This window comes from Epinephelus lanceolatus, chromosome 1, assembly GCF_041903045.1.
Source record: "Epinephelus lanceolatus isolate andai-2023 chromosome 1, ASM4190304v1, whole genome shotgun sequence".
Taxonomy (NCBI): Eukaryota; Metazoa; Chordata; class Actinopteri; order Perciformes; family Serranidae; genus Epinephelus; species Epinephelus lanceolatus.
Window position 1 is genome coordinate 39480779 of NC_135734.1, and position 27306 is coordinate 39508084.

Below are 27306 nucleotides of genomic sequence, written 5' to 3' on the forward strand. Positions count from 1 at the left end.
TCTATGCATATGTGATATTCAATTCAATTTTATTTATAAAGCCCAATATCACAAATCACAATTTGCCTCAGAGGGCTTTACAGCATCAGACATCCCTCTGTCCTTGTACCCTCACAGCTGATAAAGAAAAACTCCCCCCAAAAAGTCATTTAACAGGTAGAAACCTCAGGAAGAGCAACTGAAGAGGGGCCCCTCTTCAAGGATAGACAGATGTGCAATAGATGTCGTACAGAACAGATCAACATAATAAATGTACAGTGATCCATGCATAGTAGCTAATTACTTTGGTAACTTTTGGTACTTTTAGTGGATTACGCTTCTACTATATTTAGCTAAGGGGTTTAAATCAGGACTTTTGCTTCTGCTAAAGTATTTTATATTACTGCTTTTATTCAATAAGTATAAGTAAGAGAATGCTGACTATTTGCATCACAGCTTGCAGGCATGATAAATATTTTTTTCAAACTTTATTGAAAGGTATAGAAATTTACAGAACAGCAGAGGTGCAAAATAAAAATGAAAAAAACAAACAGACAGAAAAACAAACAGAAACATACATATTATTCCTCCATACATATTATTCCTCCCCATATTATTCCTCTTTTTTTGAATCAATAAGCTTGAGGGTCTTCAGATATTCCTCAAATTCATGCGTAGAAGCAGTGAAGTTGGGGGTGATTTTTGCTGTTCTACATTTGTGTATATGAAATTTACCATACACACACACACACACACACACACACACACATACATACATATATAGATAGATAGATAGATATATAGGTAGATAGATAGATAGATAGATATAGATATATATAGATAGATATATACAATATATAGTTTTTTGGACGAGACCAAAAGGAATTTGAATATCTGCAATAATGAAATAAATGTATAAAAGTTTCTGGGTCTGTGTTACAAAATTACAGTTGGTCATGCAGGCATGATAATTACCATAGCTCTCCTCTGTGATGCAGAAGCCTTTGAGCTCTCTGATTGGCTGTTTAGGAGGATGGGCCTCGAGCGCGGACACACCCCCCCAAAAATATTGCGTCAGCTCCATTATATGAGCCGTGACCCGGCTCCGGTCTGCAAAGAGCTGTTTCCTTAGAGCTGAACAAGGCGGTACTTCACCTCCAACATCCTGGAAGACTTTACACATCCATGAGGCTTCTGAACCAAAACTTACCGGAGCCGTGACATCAACATATAGAGCGAGGCGCGCGAGAGACTAACTGAAGCTGCCGGGCTTTTAACGACACAGACACAAAACAACTTGACGCCTTTTATTTTATTTAAAAAAAAAACACTCCACTGAAGTTTAAAGTCATTTTAACGGAGCAAAAAACCGTCAAGATGACTTTCTACTGAGTGAAATCCACGGGGAGACCTCCAAGGACGTTCTTCTATCGCCGACAACTTTAACAAAAGAAGAAGAGAACAAAGAAGAAGAAGAACATCTCCGTCTCGTAGCAGCCATGGACTCAGGAAAGGTAACGATAATTTTATCCCGTGACTCATTTCACTACAAGATGTTTTTAAACCCTGTCAAACCAGTTTGGCTGCTTTCTTTACTCCGGGCTGTCAGTGTGTCCCGAGTTCAACGGGTTCACAGTTTTTTTTACCCATCAGCCATTTCCACATGTGCTGTGACGGAGACTCATGATGTGGCTAATATTCATGCTAACTATTGCGCCGTTATTACCACTCTATACTATTTAACACGGTTGCTAAGTGCTTAAAATTCTATTTAAAGTACTTTTATTCGCCTTTGTCTCCTTATATTATTAACTAAAGTAGCCCAGTACATCCCTGCGCTGAATAATACCCTTTATTGTATATAATTTTCTTAAATATTCATATAAAACATAACTTTGCCGGTTAATTTGAGCCCCATGATGCTTGATATCCGTACTTGTCTTGACGTCATAGTGAGTAGGGGGCACGGAAGCCTTTGTGATGCCTTGCGCCTCGTGCTGTATATGTATATAAGTGTGTATGACACAGTATCGTGTCACTGCAGACTGTAGTGGAGGTGGTCTGTTCCTGTAAAAGAGGGCTACGTGACTACCTGGGACAGCAGCTATTTATAGCCATATACATGGCAGCCTTTTGTAGCAGTGTGTTAGCAGCACCAGAGAGAAGTATTACTTAAGTAAATCTATCATTACAACAATATACCACACTACAAGACAAAAAACTGTACATATCAATACAGTATTATGTCAATACTGGTCATAATTTCTCAAAGTGATAGTCAGACTAACAGTCCAAAACACAAATGTACACTTTATTATTTTAAGACAAAGAAAAGCAGAAAAATCTCACTTTAATTTGCTTTTTTCACATTTGACTAGTAGTTTGGTTGACTTAATGCTTCAGTTGCAATAGTATTACTGTGGATTTCTCTATAGATTTTAAAGAGTTGTATGAATATTTTTCAGTTAAAGAAAATGTGTAAAGAAAGAATAATTAGACCATATGAAGTTGTCAGGAACAATCTGTTCCCTATGTTGGAGGTGTTTGACTTTGTCCGGCTCTTGACTCTTTTTTCTTAAAGTTATGTTAAATATTTGTTGTTAAATAACTGTAATTAACAGACCATCTGTTTCTGTTGTTTATTTATGTTATGAAAAAGGGCAGGCAAAATATATTTTTCTTGTCCTTACTCCTTTTCGGTCATGTAATGTGTAATAGAGTTGTTTTGATAGTGAATCTGAAGTAATAAAACTGAAGTAAAATGAAGTCTAGTTGGTTGAGGTGAAGCAGATTACAGGTTATCAGGTAGGAGAAAGTACAGTGTTACCCTCTGAAATTTAGTGTTAGAGTCAGTAGAAGGAAAAAGTAGCAGAAAAAAAAAATACTAAATTAACGTAAAAGTGCTGCGACATTGTTCTTGACATTTCACCACTGGCTGAGACACAGATAAATTATGTAATATTACTGTTCTGTTATTGAAGTTGTTGAGAGTTTTCTGTCAGTCAGCAAATCAGTTTTAATATAGTTTTAATATTTCAGCCTGTGCTTTTGTTTTGGGATTGTTGGTCAGACAAAACGAAACATTCGAAAACATAATTTTGTCCTCTGAGAATTTGCAAAGTTTAATTTTATTACAGTACATGCTTAAATGCAAAATTATCTAGTTGATTTATTTTTGCAGCCCTTAAACGCAATGCAGATTATTTAAGACACACAAGAAGCGTCTGTGGAAAAATTTGTAATAAGTTCTCCAACAATAAATGCAGCCTGATTTTGCTATTCTTGATGTAAACAGTCACAAACCTCATCTATACCTCAGCGTCACTTATAGACTGTAATGCTCGGAAAGTAAACATCACTTATCTGGTATTATTGGTCTCCTCAGCCTGGTGTGGTTTGTTGTAACAGATACATACACAGACCGGCTGCACAGTGAAGCACGTACGCCAGGGAGCTTCCTCCTCCTACTTGGTCATTCATTTAAGACCAGTTAAACCCAGTGGATCAGCACAGGGCAGCCCAGTTTGACATTGTGGTCAGAAAATGTATGTGTCACCAGACACAGTGTGCTCACTTGGACCTTCAGCTGGACTGGGGGTTTGTTGTGGACGTGATGGGAACTGTTCTCTCTGTTCCCAGTTTCCACTGTGACACCGACACAGCAGATTTCCAGGGAGAGTGAGACTCTACCGAGGGAGTACGCACTTGCCAACCCCGGGGTGTTAAAGCCTTAACCCTTTCCTTCCCAGGCTGTTCGCCTCACTGCCTCTTTTTGTGTTTTGTAGCTTCCAGCAGTGTTGAGCTGTTTTTTTGCGAGTTTGTAGTTAAACAGCAGTGTAGCACGTGCTAATTAACGTCTCATGTTTGGGATTTTCATACCTGGCTTGTACTTAGTGCTGTGCCCGGGTATGTGCAGATGGAGTCACGTACATGGAAACTTCAGCAAGTGACTCAAGTTTGCGGAAAGCTAAACCATAGTAAAGGAAGTGGTGGAACTACAGTTTGATTTACAGTGAAGTAGCACAGACTCAGACAAGTATTAATGGTGCTGTGTACAGTATTAAAACCTGCTCAGGCACCTATTGTTACAGTAAGGTGTTGTCCTCTGATGTCATGCAGTAGGCTTGTCACCAGTTTATGAGCATTTATGTCGGGTAGATTAACTTAATGCCATGTTTCCTTTTAATTCTAAGTGTTTTTTACTAACTTAAAGGTCCAGTGTATGTTTTGTGTATAATCACCTGAAAATAATAATTATTGTGTTGTCGTAACCTTAGAATGAGCCATTTATATACACATAGGGAGCAGGTCCTCGCCCACAGAGTCACTGGCTCTCGATAGGGCCATGTGGGTTTTCGTGTCGGACACCATCATCATTATGAGAGCATCAGAAAACACTGATTTTCAATGTGAAATTGCTTTATTCAGTGTTTTTACTGGTTTAAATCACCTGGTCCGTTTGTTTTGGAGAGGAAGAGATGTCTGTGGACAACTTGGCTAGCGGTAAAAACCTCCTGAATGTCCTGATCTTAAGTTATCAGAGTATAAAGATGAGCACACATTAGCAGGTGCTGGGCTAGCCTATCTGGGACACGCAAAACAATGTCTGAAAAACCCTGATTTGTAATGTGAATCTGCTTTATTTACTCATTTTTACCAGTTTTTATCACCTGGTCTGTTTGATTTGGAGAGGAGGAGACCTCTTTGGATAATTCGGCTCCTGGTGAAAACCTCCTGAACAATTAACACTGAAGGAATTCTTACCAGAAGAAGTTTCAGCTGGTTGCAATCTGCAGTTGTCACTGCTAGATGCCACTTTATCCTACACACTGCTCCTTTGAATCCCTTGCTTTCTGTGCAGCTGTATTCTAATTTTAATGCAGTTATTTCCCCTAATCGCACAGCTTCTCCATCAAAACCTGCCATGTTAATGACTTCACATTGTCGGCCATGTGAGACCTTCATTCTCTTTGGGTCTGAACAACTCACCTCAGTGCTCCTATTTTCTCCAGCAAAGAATGAAAATGGTAATTGGGGTCAAGCATACAGTTGACCTGCTCTGTTTTTGAATGAAACAGCCACTAAACATTTTATTCCCGACAGACTTGACAGCACAGGTATTTTGATTGGGACTCCAGAGCCAACAAGCAGCCTCACGTTGTACAGACTTAATTGCACGGGCTTAATTCCTCTCCATCCACTGCCTTTCAGCCAACTGCCAACTCCTGCTCTCCTTAAGACAGTCCAGTAGATTTACTTTTGTCTGCATGACTTGCTCCCTTCACTGTGTCTTATAGTGTAACTTGTCAGCTAGGTTTTAATGAGGCTTAATGAGGCTTTCCAGTGAAAGTGTGGGATCAAGAGATCTAGGAGGGTTTTAATTCAGATGAACACGCAAGCATGTTTAATTCACTTTCTTGAGAAACTGGATGACTTTGCGCATCACTGTAGTGATCACATGGAGGAGATGGATGAATAAAATGGTACATGCGGGGCATAGCTGTGTCGTTCAGGGCCTCTTCTGACTTTCTCAGGATTCAGTTGAAATTAGCGCGCTTTAATAAATCAGAACCCCCTGAAGCATGGGGTGTTAACTTATGTGTTTGACCCTTAAACGTTAGGTCGCACCTCTGATTTTAAAATATCCATTTCCTCTCATTGGCTGCAGAATCAGTTTGATGCTCTCTTAGGCTGTTGCTGCATAATCAGAAAATAGTATTGATAGATTATTAAGGCTGCTTAGATGCAAGATTTATAGGATTTACTACATGGGAATATACTTTGTTAACCTGTAAACTAAGCAGTTTTACTCCTTAATCTAATGATTATGAAATAATTACACAGACCACTACTGTATTGTTGTATTTACTTGTGCTACTAGGGCCCTGACACACCAAGCCAATGGTCAGCCATTGGTCAATGTTGGGTCATCAGTGAGCATCTGTCGCTCTAGGTTTTGCAATGGGTCCTGCACCTTTAACCCAAGTTGGACCTTGTCCTCTTGTTTTTGGGTAATTTAGTATGTTGCAATGGAGACGGCAGAGCCTGTGGGAGAAATTCTTCTGATTGGCAGCTCAGCTCAGTGCACGAGTAGAGAAACGGAAATGAGGAAAGCAAACAAACAACTAAAGTCAAGAGAGCGTGAATACAAAACAAACTTGTTATATTAGATAAGACTATTTCTATTAGCCATTGGCTCTTAATGAGAAACGGTTTGTAATTGTTTGGGTTATTGTTTGCTATTTTAGGGTAAATATCCTTTATTTAAACATCGGGTTGTGTAGTTAATGAGCTAACTGGCTAACTTGTGTCTTTGATCCATCCTGACGGCCTTCCAGGTTTCCTTTTAGAGTGACGAATACAGTCATGGTGATGAATTATGGATTGTTATGGAGAGTTATTCCATCTCATGCAAGAAAGTACATGCTAGTTGGCCATCGGCTGGAGTCTTTGTGGTGTGTTCAAGCGCAACCTTTTGGCCAAGACACGGGCGAATTGAGGTGACACAACAATCGGCCTTTGTCGCCACCAGTTCTTTGATGTTGGTTTGGTGTGACTGGCCCTCTACCGCATATTGTCACCTTTCTCCTTACTAGTGAAAAATGATAATAATAATTTTATGTAGGGGATGACAGGATAGTCATCATGTATGAACGTTGAAGGTAAATGCTCTGCTATTGATGATGATATTGATAGTCTTCATTGTAACTGTTCATCAGGGGCGATATTGAATTCAGGCCGGCATCAATACCCACTTGAACTGATATAAAAATCACTTAAGACCACATGTTGTAAATGCAGTCCCATGTCTCCATAAAAACAATCCCATAATAGTCCTTATAGCCCTTTAGTCTGTATTAGCCACACTAGCTTCCTCAAACATAGGGCCGAACTGTAAATACTTTCTTATCTGATCTCACCATGATGGGCCGGAGTGTCACTGGCCCTAACAGATAAGGCCTTTTAATTTGAGTTTACTAACAGTATATGCAGCACACACAGAAAAATAAACACCTTTTACATTAATCATGTCTCTAAAGACACTGGGAGATGTTTGTGCAAAAATTTCCTCATTGTTCTTCAGTGTTTGAATAAAGGTTAATAATAACCAGTACCAGGAAGCACACACAATCACATGGCACATATTCAAGTGTGTTGTTTTGCATATACTTGTTTGATATGCAGGGTTTTTTTGGTAGGCAAATATGCCCATCCCTTTTACACTATTACATTATTATTTTGCCTTCACTGTAGAGATGAGACTTGGATAGAAGAAGGCTGCACATGCACATGAATGAATTTTACCAGAAGTGTAAAAATAAAAATATTATTTTTTAGTAGTGTTTCAAAATATTCTACATGTAGCATCCATAAGACATTTAGGCCTAGAGAAATAGGGCGATATTAGTATCCTAATTTTAACTTTAAAAACAGCAGGGCCCAACTGTTCTAATGCAGAACGCTATGTCCATACCCTGAAAGGTATTTGGAAACTGTCCCTACAGCACAGCTCAGTGTGAGGAGGCTGTACAGCTGAACAGGGCAGAGTGTAGTGGAGATGAGGACAAGACTCCTATTGGATTCCCCACAGCTGTGTAAGCTGACACTGTAGAGGTGACGTGTGGAATAACGTGACGGCAGCAGCCTAGGCCATCACCAAGAATCCGGCTCACACTTAGGAGAAGGAAGTGAGCTGAGCCCATATACAGCCTGCTTCTGCTTCTCTCTTTTTAAACAACTGGACACCGTCTGACCCGATTCCGAGGAAACCCTCGTTGAGTCTGGATGTGATGAGTCACAAACTTGTTAAAAAACACTACAAAGCCCCTCTGTTGCTCACAGGAAAAGAGGCGTAAACTGATGCACAGTTAAGCATAATTTGTTACATTGAACACGTCTGTTAATGGTTATCAAGAAGAGAAAGTCTGACTTTTTGTTTCCGGTCATCTGCTGGCATTAAATTGACCCACTTTAAGGGTAGTTTTGAAATTAGAAGCTGTCTTCAGGATGTTTGGCTAAATGTTTTTCCTTTGTCGGCTGCTGTATTGACTTTACTAGTTAAACAAAATGTCCGTTTACTCAGCGCGTTTGGATGAAGAGACACAAACTGGGATGTTTAAGCAAACCTGTGGCAAAACAGTGGTCAGATATCAGGGCTGGAAAGTAACTAAATACATTTACTCAAGCTCTGTATTTTAAGCACAGTTTTGAAAGACTTGTACTTAACCCAAGTATTTTTATGAAATGCGACTACACTTCTACTCCACTACATCTTAGAGGGAAATAATTGACAGCTTTAGTGACCAGTTACTTTCAAAAAGTTTATAAAATACAACTCAAAAAGTATTTTACTCGTGGAAAGATGGTCTTTCAATGAAACTAGACTGTCTAAGCATCAAAAAGATGCAGATACTTTTGAAATTGGTACTATATGACCAGTGAAAACAGAGGACAAGGTCTGTGGCATTTGCTTTTACTCAAGAGGTAGAAAACCTACAATTACCAGAATGCACTGCACCCACATTTGACCAATAAATGCCTCCACTGGTGGGTAACTACAGACTGTGCTCCTACTGTTTCCTGTATTGTAAAAATAGAGGCTAAAAAACTGAGATCAAAGTATAAAACTAGGTAGTACTGATCAAATTTGAATCATGTTTTAACTGTAATTCGAGATTGTTTGTTACCAGCCAGTCCCCTGATGTTTTCAGACAGGCAATTTACATTACGTTATCCACCAGCGAGAGTCTTAATTGGTCCGGTGTGATGCAGTGCACTCTGGTAATTGTAGGTTTTCTACTGCTTAAGCAGAAGCCAAGTGGCAACTCCCGGGGATAAGAAATGAAGCCAACAAAGAAGTGCAGTTCTTTGAATGGCCACTTGAGGCTGGCTCCAGAAGCCTGTCACCCATCTTAAAATGCCCAACTTTACAGCAGAAATAAACATGTTTACAGTCTGGTACAAAAAAAAACAGTTTAGGTCTCCAGGTTTCTATGGCTAATTTACCTCTTCATGACAACTGCACGGTGGAGGAGGGATTATTTAGAACTCATTTGTTTGCGTTTTATTAAGGCTTAAAATTATGCATAATCAAGGGCGGGATGCTTTGAGTGACCGTCTGTTAGTGTCCTCGATTTCTCAGTCAGATCCACCCCTTGGTCCCTCACCCTTTCGTCCAAATACGGTCACTCCTAGCTTCAAAAAACTAAGATGGTGGCGACCGAAATGCCGAACTTGAGCCTTCAAAACAGGAGCCCACGAACCAGTGGGTGACATCTCAATAGCTATGACCATTATCTATACAGTCTGCGGCAAAAGCAAATGCCACAGCTCTTTTCTCTGGGCATGTTGCACCAATTTTAATTTGTTTTGTGTTTTTCTACTGCATAGGCAGCCCAGTTTAAGGATAATTCTCTCACCACTGTCACATCTACACCCACGTGTATCTTTTATAGTAGCTGTAAATGACAATACTGTGGTATTCATACCTACTGACTTGTGGGTAGTTGACATTTATATGTAGGTTAACTGCTGCAGTTTTACTTCAAAGTGTTGTTGCCCCATTTTCAATTTCCCCTCGTCATTTTTCGTTGTGGCCAACAAAGAAAGAATAATTCATCTTTCTGTGAACTTTTCAGAGTTTAAGTTACAGTTTCCTGGTTTGGCTCTCTGTGTGATTAAGCATCAGTGCTGTAGATGTATTTCACTGAAAGTAAGACTTAAAATAACCAAGTATGTGCTTCTAGGGTTAGCAAGAGAGAACTCAGGATCATGTTTTATGTTTGTTGAGTCTAATAGATCAACGTAATGTTTAAAGAGGTTTTGGATGTTTCTGCTCAAACATAAATAGTGAAGTGGTGGTTTATGTTAGCTGTTATAGTTGCACATATCCTAATTTGGAGATGACTGCTCTTGATTTTGTCATTACACTGTATTGTCTTTAATCCAGTAAAAGTGCCTGTGATTTGACTGTGTGATTGAGGCAGGGGATAGCGAGGTAGTGTGAGCTGCTGTTTACAATAAATGTTTACACTGATCTTCATTTTCCATTCGGCTAAATTACCTATATCTCTCTATCAGACCTGTTGGCTGCTGTCAGTGTTTACCCAATAAGCGCAGTCTGCAGTGCCAAGCAACCAAGGCCGCTATCAACAGTGTTAATTGTATGATGCAGCAATGACTCAGCAGAAATTTCCTTTCTCTCTTCCCACACCATGTTTTACTTTTCACATGCAAAGAGGGCACATTTCCCTGATGGGCAGCATTTACATACAGCAAAGGTACAGGAGGAGAAATTAGTTATTACACCCATGAGTCCCTTGATCTCACCATACCAGGTGGTGACGCTGACATCTGACACTGCAGTGAAAATTTTCCAGTGGTATTTAGTTTGGAAAATGCAATGGCAGCACCACAGGGCATTTATTCAGGCTTTGGAGAAGAAAAGTAGGTTTTTCGGGAGCGGGATGGGAAATTAGCACAAACCAGCAACCAACTGCTGCTGGGTTTTGGCTTGGTTTGTCTGTAGTTAAACACTCTTTTGCCAGCTCCAGTCGAAGGTTTTTATTTTTTTTTATATTGCAACTTATATGGTAAAATAATGAAAATGTGTACAAACGTCACTGACATGCGTAAAGGCTGGATTCCCCGAGCGTTTATTGACTTTCCCTATCCTGGCAGTTAAACCTTATGTGTCATGACTAAAAAATGCCTGTAAATCTCTCTGAATCCTTTTTAAGCCACTTTCACACCACCATGCTGCAAAAGTGTTCCTCCAAAAAGCCATGTGTTTTTAAAAACTGGCTGCTGGCACTTTGATCTTTGGCTCCAGGGTGTAATGTGTTGTTTTCTTAGATAATTTATCAGTCATCTGAAGTGTGGTGGAAATGTTTTCACCTGGGTGTCAGTATAAGTTGCTAGTGCAGTGTTGTTCAACACTGGGTATTCAGACACCGACATTATCAGCTCCTCCATCTTGTCGTCTTTCTGCTTCCACGATGCCTGCCCCTTTTATTTGATTGGCCATAACCAGGTGGCTACCACCTGAAGTTCAACACTGTGAACTCTTCATGGCAGAGTGAAATCTGTACGTGTTCATGTGGGCAGCTTTATACCCCTACCCACGTGTTCCTAACTGCTTCCCCTTTGCTTCCTTCCACATATTGAAATGACTGAAAGTGGCGAGTTACTGAGCAGTGACGTGAAAGCCCATTAACTACCCATTTTTTAAATCTGTCTTGTACTTTATTCAAAGTTATGTAATTTATGCTATATACATACTTTGGTTATATAATTAATTAATTATAATTTATAAATACCCCTTGTGTGGGAACTGTTTAGGAAAATTTGTAAACGGTATTTTGCCTTTTACGTCAAAATACAATCCTTCTCACAGAGAGCATTCCCACTCCTGTAATCAGCTTTGTACATCTAGATTAGTGTGGTATGCAGTGTAATGCCGGGGCCTTGTGAGAGGCTAGCTCAGCCATCATTTGTAAGTAAATAAACTCAAAACTCCATTCAGAAATGTAAACAAAACTGAAAAGCTGCAGCTGAGTGAAACGCGCTTGTGAGATAACTAAAGGTAAAGAGCCGAGGAACAAATAGAGGACTGGTCACTGGTGGTGGATCATAAAATAGTTTGTTAGGGTGTGACTTAATTGTTTCTTCAGCAAGGAAGTCAGGTAGTATTGTGCTGCGTCTGGTTTCCGTATACGTGCAACACAATCAAACTCGCCCACTGTCAGGTAGTAAAGGAGAAGGGAAGGTTTGGTCATATGAAAGGCCCAAAACATTATGAGTCATATAAATTGGACTGAAAGTCACTGGCTTATACCAACAGTATGTGTAGACTGAGGCCAGGCTGAGGGAGGTGTCCTGGTATCTGGGTTAAAGGTAAAGATGTCACAGAGGACTGCTTGATTTCACATAAACACACTCTGCCGTCCTCACATTTGACATCAACCATCCACATTAAAGGGAGTTTTGTAAATACTTGTAGCTATTCCCTGGAGGGGGCCTGATTTAAACTCCAGTGATAACTGCTCCCAGAGGGAAAAGACAGGATTTCTTTGTTTATAGTAAAAGACACAGCTGGTAGTTGTTTTCTGAAACCTTGTGCTGTTTCGTGTTCATTTCCAATCAGCGGTGGCTCAGGAGAATGACATCAGATCTGATTGGTCTCCTCAATGGCAACGTGGCTCCTTTAAGAGCCCAGCTCACACCACTGAAACGTGTGTGTATGTGTTTATATACAGTTATGTCGTGGACTTGATGACCCTCATAACAAGAGACCCTATTGGCTCAGAGGTGGAGGTGGGTCTGTAAATGTCTCTAGCCAGGCCCACTGAAAAGGCTGGACTGACTCCTTCCAAATACACACAGAAGTTTTTTCCTCCCTCTTCATCATGCAGGGGAGGAATTCTGGTCCTCCTGCAAAACATTGTTGACTTGTGTTACCCAGGCTTCCTTTGTCACCAAGATTACTGCTGCACTTTAGTCATATTACAGAAGAGCATGCACAGTAATTTCGAATAGTTTAAAAGGAGTGTCCTTGTAATGAAACCAACCTGGTGGGGTCAATCTTATGTTTATCTCCTTTTATGGAAGATAAAAAGAAAATTCCAGAGATTGAAGGTTGGGATCAGAGTCTTAAAGTGACAGTTCAAATCAAAAATACATATTTTTCCTCTTACTTGTAGTGCTGCTTATCACTCTAGATTGTTTTGGTGTGAGTTGCTGATTGCTGGAGACAGCGGCCACAGAGATGTCTGCCTTCTCTAATACAACTGAACTAGATGGCACTTGGCTCGTGGTGCTCTAAGTTTTGGTTTCGTCTCACCACTCTCATAGATGTTTATGTAGTGCAAAGGCTCCGAAAAAAAGTTAGCAACTAACTAATGAGCACACTGAAGCATTTGGCAGCTAAAGAGAGCTGGTGGAGACCAAAAACAGAGTTAAAAGGAGAGTGAATACTGGACTTATGTTTCCTACTTGGCCAGCACCACTACTGCAAAGTGATGCTTTTGTTGCCTTTAGTTTGCTGGATGTGAAATTTTGAAATGAAGTTCAACTTGCAACTTTAAAGGTGATAGTATTTTTGTAATATTTTAAAATACCACCTATTCAAATGTGAATCTAGTGCAGCTAACAACAAGCAGAGATCGACTGATAGGTGTCATGGTCAAAACCACCTTATCAGGAACACTGGCTGTTGCAGGTTTTTTGTTTATGAAGATCTAAACTGTTGGTGGTTCAGAGGACTTGCGGTGTCCTTAGTTTGCGTCCATTCTCACTCTGGTCTGTAGGTCAATGTAGAAAAATAAGTCAGAGTATGCAGGTTTGATCCTATGCTACATAGCTATTAGTGTCCTGGCGGCGTTTTGGATCAAGTAGTTTAATTGCTGTTTTTTTTGCTGATGATGATGAAGAAAGGTGAGACCTACCTTTGTGAAGGTCAAATCTTCTGTTGCCACAACATAGGGAAACTCTCTGGTGTGAATCACTGTGGAAAAGGATTGGTGTGCGAATCACAGGACTAAAGTCTAAACATTTCTCATCCAGACGTGGTGACTGATGGTGAGATATGAAGGATGGAAATAGTAAGCAGCTCCTCTGCTATTTGTGTTTGCCCAAATTTAATTTGAAGTCGGTGCACTTTTGTCCTTATAACACAAAAACGTGACAGGCGTGTGGAATCCCTGCTTGTGTTGTCAGGTTGCTTTCTTCTTCAACACTGAAACACCTAGACATACAGTTAGAAGAGACAATAGCACATTTGAGCGAACAACAAAAGGTAAACTGTGGTGAGAGGCTGTTTTTTTTGTCTGTCTGAAAGGAGGAAAGAGACAGCGACATACTTCACTCTGGTTTATTAACTTTTTGGTATGAGGAAAATCTCTTCTAATCTTCTGGGCCCGACCGAGGTCGAGCAGCAAGTGAACTCTATAATAACAGGAACAGGAACACAGACAATAACATGCAGACCTGGGTCCGACCTGGACCTGTTCCAAGAAGTTGGTTTATTCAGTTATATCTGGATAATCAAAACCTGGGGCCTCCTCAGACCTGACCAGAGTGTTTCTTAGTAAAAGTTGCCCACATAGCTCAGTAAACATGCCTCAGGGAACAGGTGTCTGTCTGATTGCTGGCTGTTGGATGTACACATTTCTCCATCTCCTCCTTGTTTGTCTTGTTCCTTTAAGTGTTGTGAGGCATCGCTCATGGGCCGCCCACTTCCAGCGTGTTGCGTAACAGAGCCTGATAACAAACATCTTTAGGATATTTCAGGATATGTTTGACAGTGCATTCATTATACTTGTTAAGAGCATGCAGTGAGGATAAAGTTAGCATTTGACCAAACTGAACATTTTAAGTCAGATGTTTTTTCAGGGCAACTGAGGCACAACCGCAAGTTTAAAAAAAGTCTGCGATACGGCAAGATCAACACTCACTCTGTCCCAAGAAATCCACTTTAACTTCTTCTCCTTTTGTAAACACACACTGTATATGTGAGAGTCTCTAGCTCAGTACACTGTATTGTCCAGGAAATGGAAACGTTTGCACTCATCCCAGCCCTTGTACAAATCATTGTCCACTGTGTTGAAATGGTGTATAACTGGTCAGACCGGTCTCTTTACTGACACGACTTTCTCTGCTCCCTATTGTCTTACAGCAAGTAACGTTTCCGTTGATGCTGTGTGTGGGGGCGGCTGTGATTGGCTCCCTGCAGTTCGGCTACAACACCGGTGTCATCAATGCCCCTCAGAACGTAAGTTAAATGTTTGCAAGCATGTTGTTCAAACACCAAGATTTTATGGTTTGTTTTAACCCACAAAAATGTAATGTTACTGGTTGTAATGGGGTGGGAGATATATTGATTATACTTGCTTTCACAGCCATGGGGTATCAGTGCGACTTGCAAATATTATTATTATATGAACTGAAGACCTGTTATTATGTTTCCCACTCACAGTGAATAAATCCTCACGTTTAATGGCACCACTGTAATGGTTTTACCTTCTGCTAACTGCTAACAAATAACTGTTGAAAAAACATCAACACTTCTGCCCTGAGACGAGCCGGGTGCTTCAAAGTAAAAGCAGTGGTAGTATTGTATTTCATTATAACAATACTTTAACTTAAAATATAACAATACTTAAACTTTACTTCAACTTTATTATGATATTCTTGATCTAACTTTATTATAACAGTACTTTATTTAACTTTATTATAATGGTACTTTATTTAATTTTGTTACAACAGTACTTTATTTAAATTTATTATAACAGTACTTAGTTTAATGTATTATAAAAGATCTTTGTATAACTTTGTTATAAGAGTTCCTTATATAACTTTAATATGTCAGTTCTTTATTTAACTTTATTTTAACAGTACTTCATTTAACTTTATTTTAACAGTACGTTATCTAATGTTATTATAACAGTATTTTATTTAACTTTATTGTAACAGTACTTTATCTAACTTTATTATAACAGTACTTTATCTAACTTTATTATAGCAGTACTTTATATATCTTTATTGTAACAGTACGTTATTTAACGTATTATTAAACTTATATAAACTATTATATAACTTTATTATAAGAGTTCCTTATATGACTTTATTATGTCAGTAGTTCATTTAACTTTATTATAACAGTACTTTATTTAACTTTATTGTGACAGTACTTTATTTAACTTTATTGTAACAGATCTTTATCTAACTTAATTGCAACAGTACTGTTTTTAATTTTATTATAACAATACTTTATTTAATAACTTTATTTATTCTATCAGTACTTTATTTAACTTTGTTATTAGGGATGAGTGAGTACACCATTATCTTTATCTGTATCTGTTCAACCATCAAAATTATCTGTATCTGTATCTGTACTTAAACTGTATGTGGGTTGGATTTAAAAAGAAAATGGGTGAGACCTAACCAGAGGTTGTAATTTTTAACATGAAATGGATATGGGATAATCAGAAGCTGGTATAGTTATTACTTATTAGAAAGCAGAACAGCCTTATGATTAAGCTTCAGATCATTTTTGATCACAAGATCGAGAGATTAAACACAGCAAACCACATGAGGATTTTCCATCACCATGAGTGCGGATACTGACACATTTTATTTGGGTGATACTGTACTTTATCTTTTTTTTTTTTATCTTTTTAAAGTACATTATCTTCACTGGATGCTCATTTTATCCAAGTACTAGGCTCAATCCCATTTATTATAACATTTTTTAATATGTAACTTCATTATAACAGTACTTGTTTTTTACTTTATTGCAGCGGTAGTGTTGTAGTTTAGTATGTTATTACCCTACAGTAGTTTAGAGGTGTTGTCCCAGCTCCAATACTTTCTGTTAACTTAGTTGTTGACTTGAAAAACAGCACATAAAGTGGAGGAGGGTGGGGTTAAGGGGCGAGATAATAATAGCCACATTCAGGCCTTTAAGGCCTAAGGACATCTGTATTAACAGACTCTGTGTGATTCCTGTGCAAAAGAGTGTGTCCATGCCCAAACATGGACCTCTGCCGACCAACAGCAGGCTGGGAAAAGCTAGACAAGGGAACTCAGAGGAAATTAAATTAAGGAGGTAGACGGTCACCTATCCCCATAACAATGCCAAGCAATAGAAAAGATGTTTTCTTGCCCCCCTCAGACTTAATCAACATCAGTTTTATTAGCAGATAGGTGCAATAAAGACACTCATTTCCTGGGGAATGTCAATATTGCATCAGTAACCTCTGTCTGGTTAATTTGCGTTGGTCTGAACACACCCTGTGGCTACACAGCTGTCTGTCCACAGGTCACAGGTGTGCCACCAGGACAGAGCCCTGCCAGCTCTTTTGAAATGGCATTTACATGCAGAGTTTGTGGTGTACTGGGGACTGACTGTCACACTGATCTACAGTCACAGCAGCTGTTTGTGGCGCTCTCCCTGTAACGACAGACTGATTTTCATCTGCTTGTCGCCACACTGTCAAAGCTGTCCTGGACTTTGATGTGAAGGACGCTTTGTAAATGAGAGCAGCTTTCGTCAATTGTGTCTCTGAATAGCGGGGGAAAGACAGGATACATTCACTTATTGACATGAAACAGACAGAAGTGAGAGTCTGGGCAGAGATGTGATCTTTTATTCATTTCTGTTTGAGTCAAGAAGAGCAGAGAAGTGAGCAGCAAATGTCAAAGAGGGAATTTTAGGCCTCGAGTCATGTGAGCAAAAATTGCACAATCATCATGACTTGTGCAAACATTATGATCTCGTTGTGTCGAGAGCTCAATCGGTCAAGGGCTGCAGTAAAAATTTCACTTATTGATTAATCTGCGATTATTTTGTAGACTAATCAGAAAATTAAATGGAGTGTAAAATGACTTCTTCAAATGTCTTGATTTGTGTCTAACAGTGTAAATCTGTACGATATTTACAGTTATATTAAGCAGACAAAAGCAGCAAATCCTCACATCTAAGAAGTTCGAACCAGAGACTGTGTGCCATTTTGCTTAAATTCTTAAACGTCAGGTGTGGAGGATTTAGTGGCTTTGGTCCGAATCAGGGACTAATTTTCTTTCTAAGTTGTATAATTGCTGAGAGTTGGTTCGTGTTCTCATGGCAGCATTTACAAGAGGACCAGATCAAATTCCTTGTGCTAAAAAGCTGCTCTTGATTGGTCAGAATTTCCATGTGGGAAAAATCCAGGAAGTAAACAAAATGTTGAAGAAGAGTACACTTGCAAGATAAATGTGACACTTTCTGATGTCGCAATGGAGGGACAACTACGCAGGTTGATTTTAGTGCAGTACAGGAGGAGGTGCACATTAATAATCCTCCAGGACTGTAACATGCTCATGTTTAACCCAAACAATGTGTCATGTGACTGCAGCTGGTTCAGATCGAGGTCGGAACACGTTCTCACCACAAACGAACCGCACCAGAGTTCATTTGACCGAGACCACCTCTTCAAGAAGGTCTCGGTCTTTTGTTTGGTGCACACCGGAGTGTGATTGCTGTGTTCACACCTGCCCAAATGAACCGCACTTAGGGGGCAAACAAACTTGAGTTGGATTGAACCGAACCAAACAGGGCAGGTGTGAAAGCACCTTTAGTTTCAGGGGATTATACACAAATTAAAACATAGCTATGGGTATTATATTCCATTTCTGCCAATACATACCCCTAAATCCTACACACTGGACCTTTAAATAATCATTGCAGATCTCAGTCTGTCCTTACTCACTGAAAAGTAGAGCTGCAAGTCGATTGACAGAAAATTATTTGGCTATTTTGATCATCAAAAGTTAAACATTTGCTGGTTTCATGCATTTTAACTTAGATAATTTGATGCTTTCCTTGTCTTACATGATAATAAACTGAGCAGCTTTGGAATTTTGGACTATTGATCTGATAAAATATACCATTTGAAGATGTCACCTTGGACTCTGGGTTATTACACAAGGCATGTTTAACTATTTTCTGACATTTTACTGACAAAACAATTAATCTATTAATAATTCTACTAACCGTAAATTGCAGCTGCTAAAAGGTAAACAAGACTTACTGATATTTCATAACACTTAATCCGGTATTTTGCCTCCACCACACCGCAGCTATTAGTATAGCAGAGATTTGCCTCCAACAACACGTGTTTGGCTTCACGCAGCTCAGCTCAGGCGCCCCAAGTGCCCTGTGAGTGGCTGAGTGAGGGGCTGCAGATTGAGGGAGGGAGGGAGGCAGCAAATATGTGGTCTGTTACACACTGGTCTAGTGTGAACCTGCCCTGCTGGCTCTTTATCCCCTTTCCCAATACTCACACACACACACACACACACACACACACGCTCAGAGGTCTGAGCAACTTCACATGCAGAAAAACTGTTACTCAACACCGGCTCATAATCCTTCAATCGTTAATGACCCTTTAAGAGGCTACAACTTTACAACTTCTATATAGCGACAGCCCTTCACATTGTCACCCACACCTCTCCCCTCTGTGCTCCAGTGTATGATAAAGGCTGCAGAGATGCTGCTGCCTGTGACGCAAGCTGTGCACTGTTTTAGAGTGTCTCTGATTAGATACGCTCTTTTCAAGGGCCAGGCTGCGGCTCCCCGACATCCTGCTGCATGTCTGTCTGCCACAAAGCAAATAATATCCTTGTTTGGAAATTTAATGCAAAGGTCATCTGGGTTTTGATGATGGCATTCATTAACTTTTTTATTTAAAAAAAAAAAAAAAGTAAAAAAAATAAACTCTTTATTATGCTTTCACTTGTTCAAAGACAGATTATTTTTCTTGTTTGAATTAATTTTCATCCTGTGTGTGCTGAATACAGTGCTCACCTTGACAGCCCAGCGACCAGCCAGCTCTGCTGACAGCATGAATAGACAGCTTGTTTCATTGTGTGGTTAGAGCCAGCTGGTGCTCCAGACTGCACGGTCTATTCAGAGACAGAGATTCAGGAAGAGAACAAAAAATAATTATGTAACTTCTCAAGATCAGCCATTCAAGTGAGTGAAAGTGTCACTCTGTCACTGTAGTTTTGGCCTGATACTCCCACTGAACGACTTTTTTTCTCACTTTAATTACTCTCTTTGACATGTAGGTGATAATTCAGACAGAGGTCTGGAACCCATCTCTATACAGTGCCTATAAAAAGCACCCCCCCACCCCCTTGAAATTGAAAGTGGGGTTATATGTGGTACTTATGCATAGTCAGTGTATTATATGCAGTAGATGTCAGTCATCTCGCTCCCAGTTTGGAGAAGCAGCAGACTTTTGAAGCTAAGCAATGTACTGCTATGGACAGGGGCAACAACATAACATATTATAGCCACCTAAAAATATCAATAACAGTTTAAGTGTATGCTATATTGAGAATAATTTCACTTCTTTACCCAGCTATAGATAGACCTTTCTGACGAGAAAGCCATTAACAGCTTCAATTCCCCATCTATGCTTTCGTCAAAGCCAAAAGACTCCATTGAGAAAAACAGTAGTTTAACACTGATGAACATGGGAGCTGCTGGCCTCAGTCATTTAGTCAGTTTTTAATATTGTGTAAATTTGGTGAATCTGAACAAACGCTTTAAAACGCCAAAGTGACACAATAACACAAACTAACCGATTGAGGCAGAGGTAGACCAGCAGCGCCTGCGTTCAGCTGTGTTAAATCACTGTTTTTCTCAATGGAGTCTGGCCTTGAAGGGAGTACGTCCACAGCAGCACATTGCTTGACCCCCGTGTCAGACTGCAGCCTGCTTTCCAAACTGAGGACAAGCCAACTGACATCCACTGTATGTGATACACTGACTATTTATAAGTACCTCATATAACCCCACTTCAGAGGACCCAGACTTTCCCTTTAATGTGGCTCTGATGAAAATGCGATCAGAAACCCCACTAAACTGCACACAGATGCTGATTGATGATGATGATTTAACTAATAATGTGACTTCTAAAAACCAGCTGACTGCACCGATGATGATTTATGTGTCTTGGTGAATGGGGGTTATTTAGATAAATTTGTGGAGGTCATTTTCTGTTGATTGGTGTCCAAAAACCACACTAAATTTACTTTGTTTAAAACCGTAAAACATGAGAATTTACAAGAGGGGGGAACACTTTTAAGAGGCACTTTATATTCATGGATTCTGGTCCAGTTGTTTTCAGTAACCTTCCTTGCAAACTGCAGTGGGAAAAGTATTAAGCAGCAGAAAATGGAGGCAGTTAAATCAAGTTTAAGTACCCTTAAAATTGTACTTTAGGCGCAGTTCTTGAGTAAGTGTACTGTCGTTATATTCCACCGCTGCTAGCAAATATGCAAACACAGAGATCAGCAGGAGCTCCTCCAAATAAGGCAGTTTTTGAAGGGTAGATGGTATCGGTACAGTTCAGTGTATGATAACATACTTGTGACATAATCCAGGCCTTGTGAGTGTAAGTTGAGAGTGGGTATGATCCTTTATGTACCCCTTCACCATAGGAGGTCCTTATCAAATTACAGCATCACTATTCATAACTGGTTGGCAAGGACACTGCTGAGCTTTTATTCCACATTGAGCTCGAGTACATCAGGTGCTCTGGAACATATACAAATATAGGTAATGTTCCACTATCGGAGAGACACATGACAGAGCTGAGTGGACATTTAGTAACAAGAGTGGTGGTGATGGGGGGGTCAGGGGCATACTGGTGAAGTCACAGAGTTATGAGCGGTTGCAGACAGAGTGGTGACCTTTCTGGAACATACGAGAGGTGTCACCGTGACGCACACATAAACAGACGCAAGGCTCTGCAACTTAACCCTTGTCACCAGCTCGACAGGGCGTGTTTGTCAACACAGTCACCTGATGGTGGTGGAGGAAGGAGGGGGGAGGGGAACGGAAACCTGACACTTAACCATGGCTGGTGAACTTCCTGGTTGCCAGTAAACGGTAAAGATCATACAGTGCTGCCATCAGCTGGTCACACTGTAACAGCTCAACCATGGACAACTATGTCTCAACCCGAGCAGCAGGGAAACATAAAGCACATTATCGGATTATGTAAAGCGCTTATGCAATTATAGCATCACTTTTGTTTCTAAATTCAGATTATAAATATTGTAAAAAATGATCCTCCATTTTGTAGGGAGAAAACTTAAATGACTTTTTGTTTTTCCTTTGGCAGGTCATTGAGAAATTCATCAATGAGACGTGGTATGATCGCTACCAGGAGCCCATCACAAAGGGCACCCGCACGGCCATCTGGTCCATCGCCGTGGCCATCTTCTCTGTTGGTGGCATCTTTGGCTCCTTCTCCGTCGGACTCTTTGTCAACCGCTTTGGAAGGTGAAAAGAAAACAAAATTCCTGCATGGTGTTACAATAGCATGATAGCCCCGGGCTTTTCCAAAAGAAGCAGATTGTGCTGGGTACATTCTCTCTGTAAAGACAGCAGTTTTAAAAAAGCATATACATTTTTTTCATCTTGACTAGGGCAGAATTACTTGATTTTCTGTGGAATATACCGAAAACTGACATTGTAGTCAACAAAGACGACAAAGACCAGGATCAATTGATGATAAAGTGACTGCACACATAATTTACTATCTAAAGGTGTTTTCTCACACGTCAGGAGAATCAGGTTTTTTTGTGTCTGATGCGTTCTCACCTACTCGAAATACACTATTTGGTGCAGGTGAGGGGTGGCGCCTGGGCCGAATGTGCAGAAGGGAGGACATGACGCAGATTACACCTCAGTCATGTAGTCGGTTCACAGTTTGGTCATAAACAACACAGTCTGTGGCTGTCCTTTTAGTTTGTCTGTAGATTTCGGCACGATGGTGCAGTGGTTGGCATTGTTGCCTCACAGCAAGAAACTTCCTGGTTCAAACCAAGGGTGGGGGAGCCCTTTTATACCCTTCTTGAGTTTTCATGTTCTCCCCGTGTGAATGTGGGTTTTCTCTGGGTACTCTGGCTTCCTCCCACAGTCCAAAGACATGCATCAGGTTAACTGTGTGAATGGTTGTCTGTTTCTATGTGTCAGCCCTCTGATAGTCTTGCGACCTGTCCAGGGTGAACCCTACCTCTTGCCCGATGTCAGTAGGGCGCGACCCTCGACAGGATAAGCAGTCACGGAAAATGAATGAATGAATGTAGATTTCAGCTTCGGCCCTAACCGACAGAAGTTCCCAAATCGTGTCATCTCTCCAGTTTTTTTTTTCCGCTGCCATCTTTGTGAAAATTACCCTTTTTCTTCATCCTAGGATGTTTGTTATCTTCCGGTTTTGCTTGAGTCTCATGACAGAAACATCACAGAACACGCTTACATGCTTGCTGTGAATCTTCCAAACAATTTCCTGCTAACACATAGGCTCAATCGGACATTAAATAAACTTTTCACTAGAGAGCTGGCAGGGTAAAGTCTGTTTTATGTCTGATCCAGCTGATTCAGACAGTTGCGTTCCCAGCAGGTAATGTCGTGATAATCTCAGGTTTACTTGTGTTACATGTGTGAAAGAGGGTCTGTAACAATTTTAAAATATTTATTAGGACCTGCATTATTCTCGGGGTCCATACACAACACCGAAAGCATAGAAACAACACACAACTCGCCAATCACAAGAAAATGGCTAAAATGAATTTCATGTGCTAAACGTGTCTTGTTCTCTGTTGCCCACAGGAGAAACTCTATGCTCATGGCCAACATCCTGGCCTTCATCGCAGCGACTCTGATGGGCTTTTCGAAGATGGCAAAATCCTGGGAAATGCTGATCGCTGGTCGTTTTGTGGTGGGCCTCTACTCTGGCCTCTCCACAGGCTTTGTGCCCATGTATGTGGGTGAGGTTGCCCCTACAGCCCTACGAGGAGCCCTGGGAACCCTCCACCAGCTGGGCATCGTCATCGGCATCCTCATCGCACAGGTTAGTAATCGTTCCAGTAGTTTTATTTTAATACTGTAGCATATATAGTGAAGTCAAGTGATTATTCTATGAGACAATGCTACAACTTTTTTTGGTGCATATGTAATTTTTCACACAGTGTGGAGCTTGGTGGTTGATATGTGTGTTGTGTCTCTGGATTGCTTTCAGGTGTTTGGATTGGAAGTAATCATGGGCAGCGACAGCTTGTGGCCACTCCTTTTGGGCTTCACCTTCATCCCTGCTGTGGTGCAGTGCATCCTGCTGCCCCTCTGCCCCGAGAGCCCCCGCTTCCTGCTCATCAACAGGAACGAAGAGAACAAGGCCAAGAACGGTTAGTTTACACACACACACACGCATGCACAAAAGGTGACAGCATTTACAGCTTGAAGTGGAAGCATGTGGTCATAACTGCTGTATCCTTGCATGATTTTTATTTTTCATACCTCCTCGCTGGCTGGTGTTTTGCCATAATCTCAAATCTCCTGCTTTCTCTTTGCGCATTCCCAGTGTTGAAGAAGCTCAGAGGCACCACAGATGTCAGCTCTGACATGCAGGAGATGAAGGAGGAGAGCAGGCAGATGATGAGAGAGAAGAAGGTGACCATCCCAGAGCTCTTCCGCTCGCCCCTCTACCGCCAGCCCCTCCTGGTTGCCGTCATCCTGCAGCTCTCCCAGCAACTGTCTGGCATCAATGCTGTGAGTGTCCCAGGCTTAGACATTATCCTACTGTTCACTCGAAGGACTGTCAGCGAGAATCTGAACCAAAGAAACAGAAACCACAGAGAGACATCACTTTTCTCTGACATGCTTTATTCGCATTCACACTAGAGCTACATAATAGAGAATATCCCGGACACACCTACATGTCAAATGTGTTTATAAAAAAAAAAGCAAGCACACTCTCTCATGTTCAGTCTTTGTGGTTGTCGTTCCTTCTAGGTGTTTTACTACTCCACTCGTATCTTTGAGAAAGCTGGAGTGGAGCAGCCTGTCTATGCAACCATTGGAGCCGGTGTGGTTAACACAGCTTTCACTGTGGTGTCGGTGAGTACAATGTTACGTTGGATTAAAAATTGGCAGTGAAATCTCTATTACAGCTACAGATATATGAAGGTGTCAGAAGCACCAAGTTATAGAGATACCTTCAGCCAGATAATTCAGTCATTTTCAAGATTCTTTATTGTTTCTGGACATAAATACTTTGCAGTCAAACTGTGTGTGATGTGCCTAAACTGTAAATGTAAAATGTCTCCCTGTGCACTGAGCAGCAAATATAAAAAGCTGTAACTGGTTTATCGCTTTGTAGCACTGCACTGACATTATCCCTCGTCTTGTTCATTTTTCCGTGCAGCTGTTTGTCGTAGAGCGTGCCGGACGTCGGTCTCTGCACCTGCTGGGGCTGCTGGGAATGGCCGGATCTGCCGTCTTAATGACTATTGCTCTGGCTCTGCTGGTAGGTGTCTCATAAATCTTTAAGACATTGTGGTCATCTGGAGACCCTTTGAGTAAATAGATGTAACTGACCTCCCCTTGTTTCCCCTCTGTGCTTACAGGACAAACTCAAATGGATGTCATATTTGAGCATCGTAGCCATTTTCTCCTTTGTCGCATTCTTTGAGATCGGACCGGGTCCCATCCCCTGGTTCATCGTGGCAGAGCTGTTCTCGCAGGGACCCAGGCCGTCAGCCATTGCTGTGGCTGGCTTCTCCAACTGGACTGCAAACTTCATAGTGGGAATGTGCTTCCAGTATGTAGAGGTGAGTGGAAAAAAAAAACGTTAAAAGGCAGTATCTATTTATCTATACTTCAATACCTTCCCGAAATTTCACCGCGGTATTTTTTTCTTACACCAGTTCCCCTGATTAAAGAGAGGAATACAAACTTACACCTACTGAATTAAAGTTTCTCTCTTTCACTGCATTGTCTTGTTAACTCATCGTAAAAAACACACTTTATTTTAACTCGATAGAATGAAAAGTCACCAAATCCATCTTAGTTAGTCTTGTTAGTTGTTCAGTTCATTAGTTCACTGTTCCAACAATCACCAGCTCTAGCTTGGTCAAAGTAAACCCTTTATTCACCGAGTTAGATGTAAAAATATGCTGCTTTCCCCTGCGGTGTTGAAGGCTGGTGTGTTTAAAATCCTGTAACATTATCCCCACCACTCGCAGTCACCATGTCTGTCAGCTCTGCTACCTGTTCCAGCATGAAAGACTGACCTCTGGTGGGGCATGATGTGCACTACGTACAGTAAATACTAAATTCAGCCTCTCCGTTTGACTTTAATGGTCAGATGAGCGTCCGTTGGGATTTCTGAATACCCTGGTTTAACGTAATACTGTGATAACACCCAAGCCTGTTTGTGAGGTAATGCTATTTAATGGGTCTGTAATTTTTTAAGACGTTTTCTGGAAAGAATTTGTACCAAGAAAAATGAGTCCTCAAGTTGAATTGAATTTCTGAATAATTGTAATTTTTTTTAGAGATATATCCTCAATGTATGTATGTCTCATTTTAAATAAATAAATACCCCTTTATTTATTCAATTAGAAATATAAAAAAAAAAACATTGCCAACTGTGAAAATCAATTGTGGCGTGTTTAATAAGAATTAGAAACGAGCTTTGTGGGCCACATCTAAGGAAATTGACACAAATTAATCCCCCCCCAACAAAACTGAAAGAAAAAAAAAAGTAAAAAAATAGACAGGTAATGTATCATATTGATCTGCTTAGTTTCTCAGTACTTAAAAAAAATCTATTCCTCTTTCTCACTGTCAGATTATCGAGGACTGAACCTTGTCAGGACGCCACTAAACAATCATCTCTTCTCTTATCTCTCTTCACAGGAGCTGTGCGGCCCCTATGTGTTCATCATCTTCACCGTGCTGCTGCTCGTGTTCTTTGTCTTCACCTACTTCAAAGTGCCGGAGACCAAGGGCCGGACATTCGACGAAATCGCGTCCGGCTTCCGCCAGACGGCCGCCACCGGAGGAGAAAAGCACTCGCCGGAGGAGCTGAACAGCCTGGGAGCTGATTCTCAGCTCTGAGTGACTGATTTTTTTTTAACTCCTAACAAACTCTTTCTCACACCCAGGAGGGACGAGAAGGGTCTACTAACTAGAAGTAGACGCGTCCATTGGTAGAATAATTTTCACACTGTCACCACATTTCGGACGTCATTACCAAACACAGAGCAGCCCTGTGTGACCCTCCAACATGACAGCCTCTGCTGCCCCTCACATGTCACACAAAGAAACAAAAAAAAAAAACTCAATGGGCACTATGTCGCCTGATGTGGAGAGGGGAGTTTGGGATAGATGGGGAAGGTTTTTAATATTAGAAAAATATTTCAAAGAAGGAAAAGAAGTATCTGCATCAATCAACCAACCTTTCTTTTTTTATCTTTCTTTTTTCACTGAGTATATAACTGATGTGTGCTAATGCTCTGTTCTTTGTAGCCTGTTACCATACAGTCAGTTTGTTATTATCAGGTCTAAGAGTGCTGCAGCTGTAGAGATCAGTTCACTGTGCAACAACTTACTTGTTTATATCAACCATACTGTAATAACACTGTAGACTCGAGCACTGTAGATGCTGTACAGCTCTGCCCACCAGATGGCGCTCTGCTCCCAAAAAAGCTCCTAATGCTCCACTGATACGTTATTTGTTACCGAGTACACAAACTGTGATATGTTAGTGTATTGCTGTACGAATTAAAATTTTCTCAATGGAATTTATTACACTAAAGGTAACCCTCAACATATTATATATTTTTGTTACTTATTTACTCCTGTTGGATAATATTTTAATATTTTTATTGTTAGACAAAATATTTTTCTTTGTGAAAATGTCTTTTTTTTTTATATATATATAAAGACAAATTGTCATGAAGACAACACAGTGATATATCAAGAAA

The 27306-nt window shown here is 40.5% G+C and overlaps 1 protein-coding gene across 1 annotated transcript; it reads left to right on the forward strand.

The window, feature by feature from the left end:
* The first annotated feature begins 1091 nt into the window (after window positions 1-1091).
* On the forward strand, window positions 1092-27306 carry slc2a1b (solute carrier family 2 member 1b). The gene is made up of 10 exons (XM_033626406.2): window positions 1092-1493; window positions 14654-14749; window positions 21657-21817; window positions 23150-23390; window positions 23559-23721; window positions 23898-24085; window positions 24329-24433; window positions 24741-24842; window positions 24943-25146; window positions 26237-27306. Exons 1-10 carry the CDS (start codon window positions 1479-1481, stop codon window positions 26435-26437), a joined length of 1476 nt encoding a protein of 491 aa, XP_033482297.1. The 5' UTR covers window positions 1092-1478; the 3' UTR covers window positions 26438-27306.

Coding starts and splice junctions, on each gene's coding strand:
- slc2a1b (XM_033626406.2), top strand. Junction 21,818..23,149: donor TTTGTCAACCGCTTTGGAAG/GTGAAAAGAAAA, acceptor TGTTGCCCACAG/GAGAAACTCTATGCTCATGG. Junction 24,434..24,740: donor CAGCTTTCACTGTGGTGTCG/GTGAGTACAATG, acceptor TTTTCCGTGCAG/CTGTTTGTCGTAGAGCGTGC.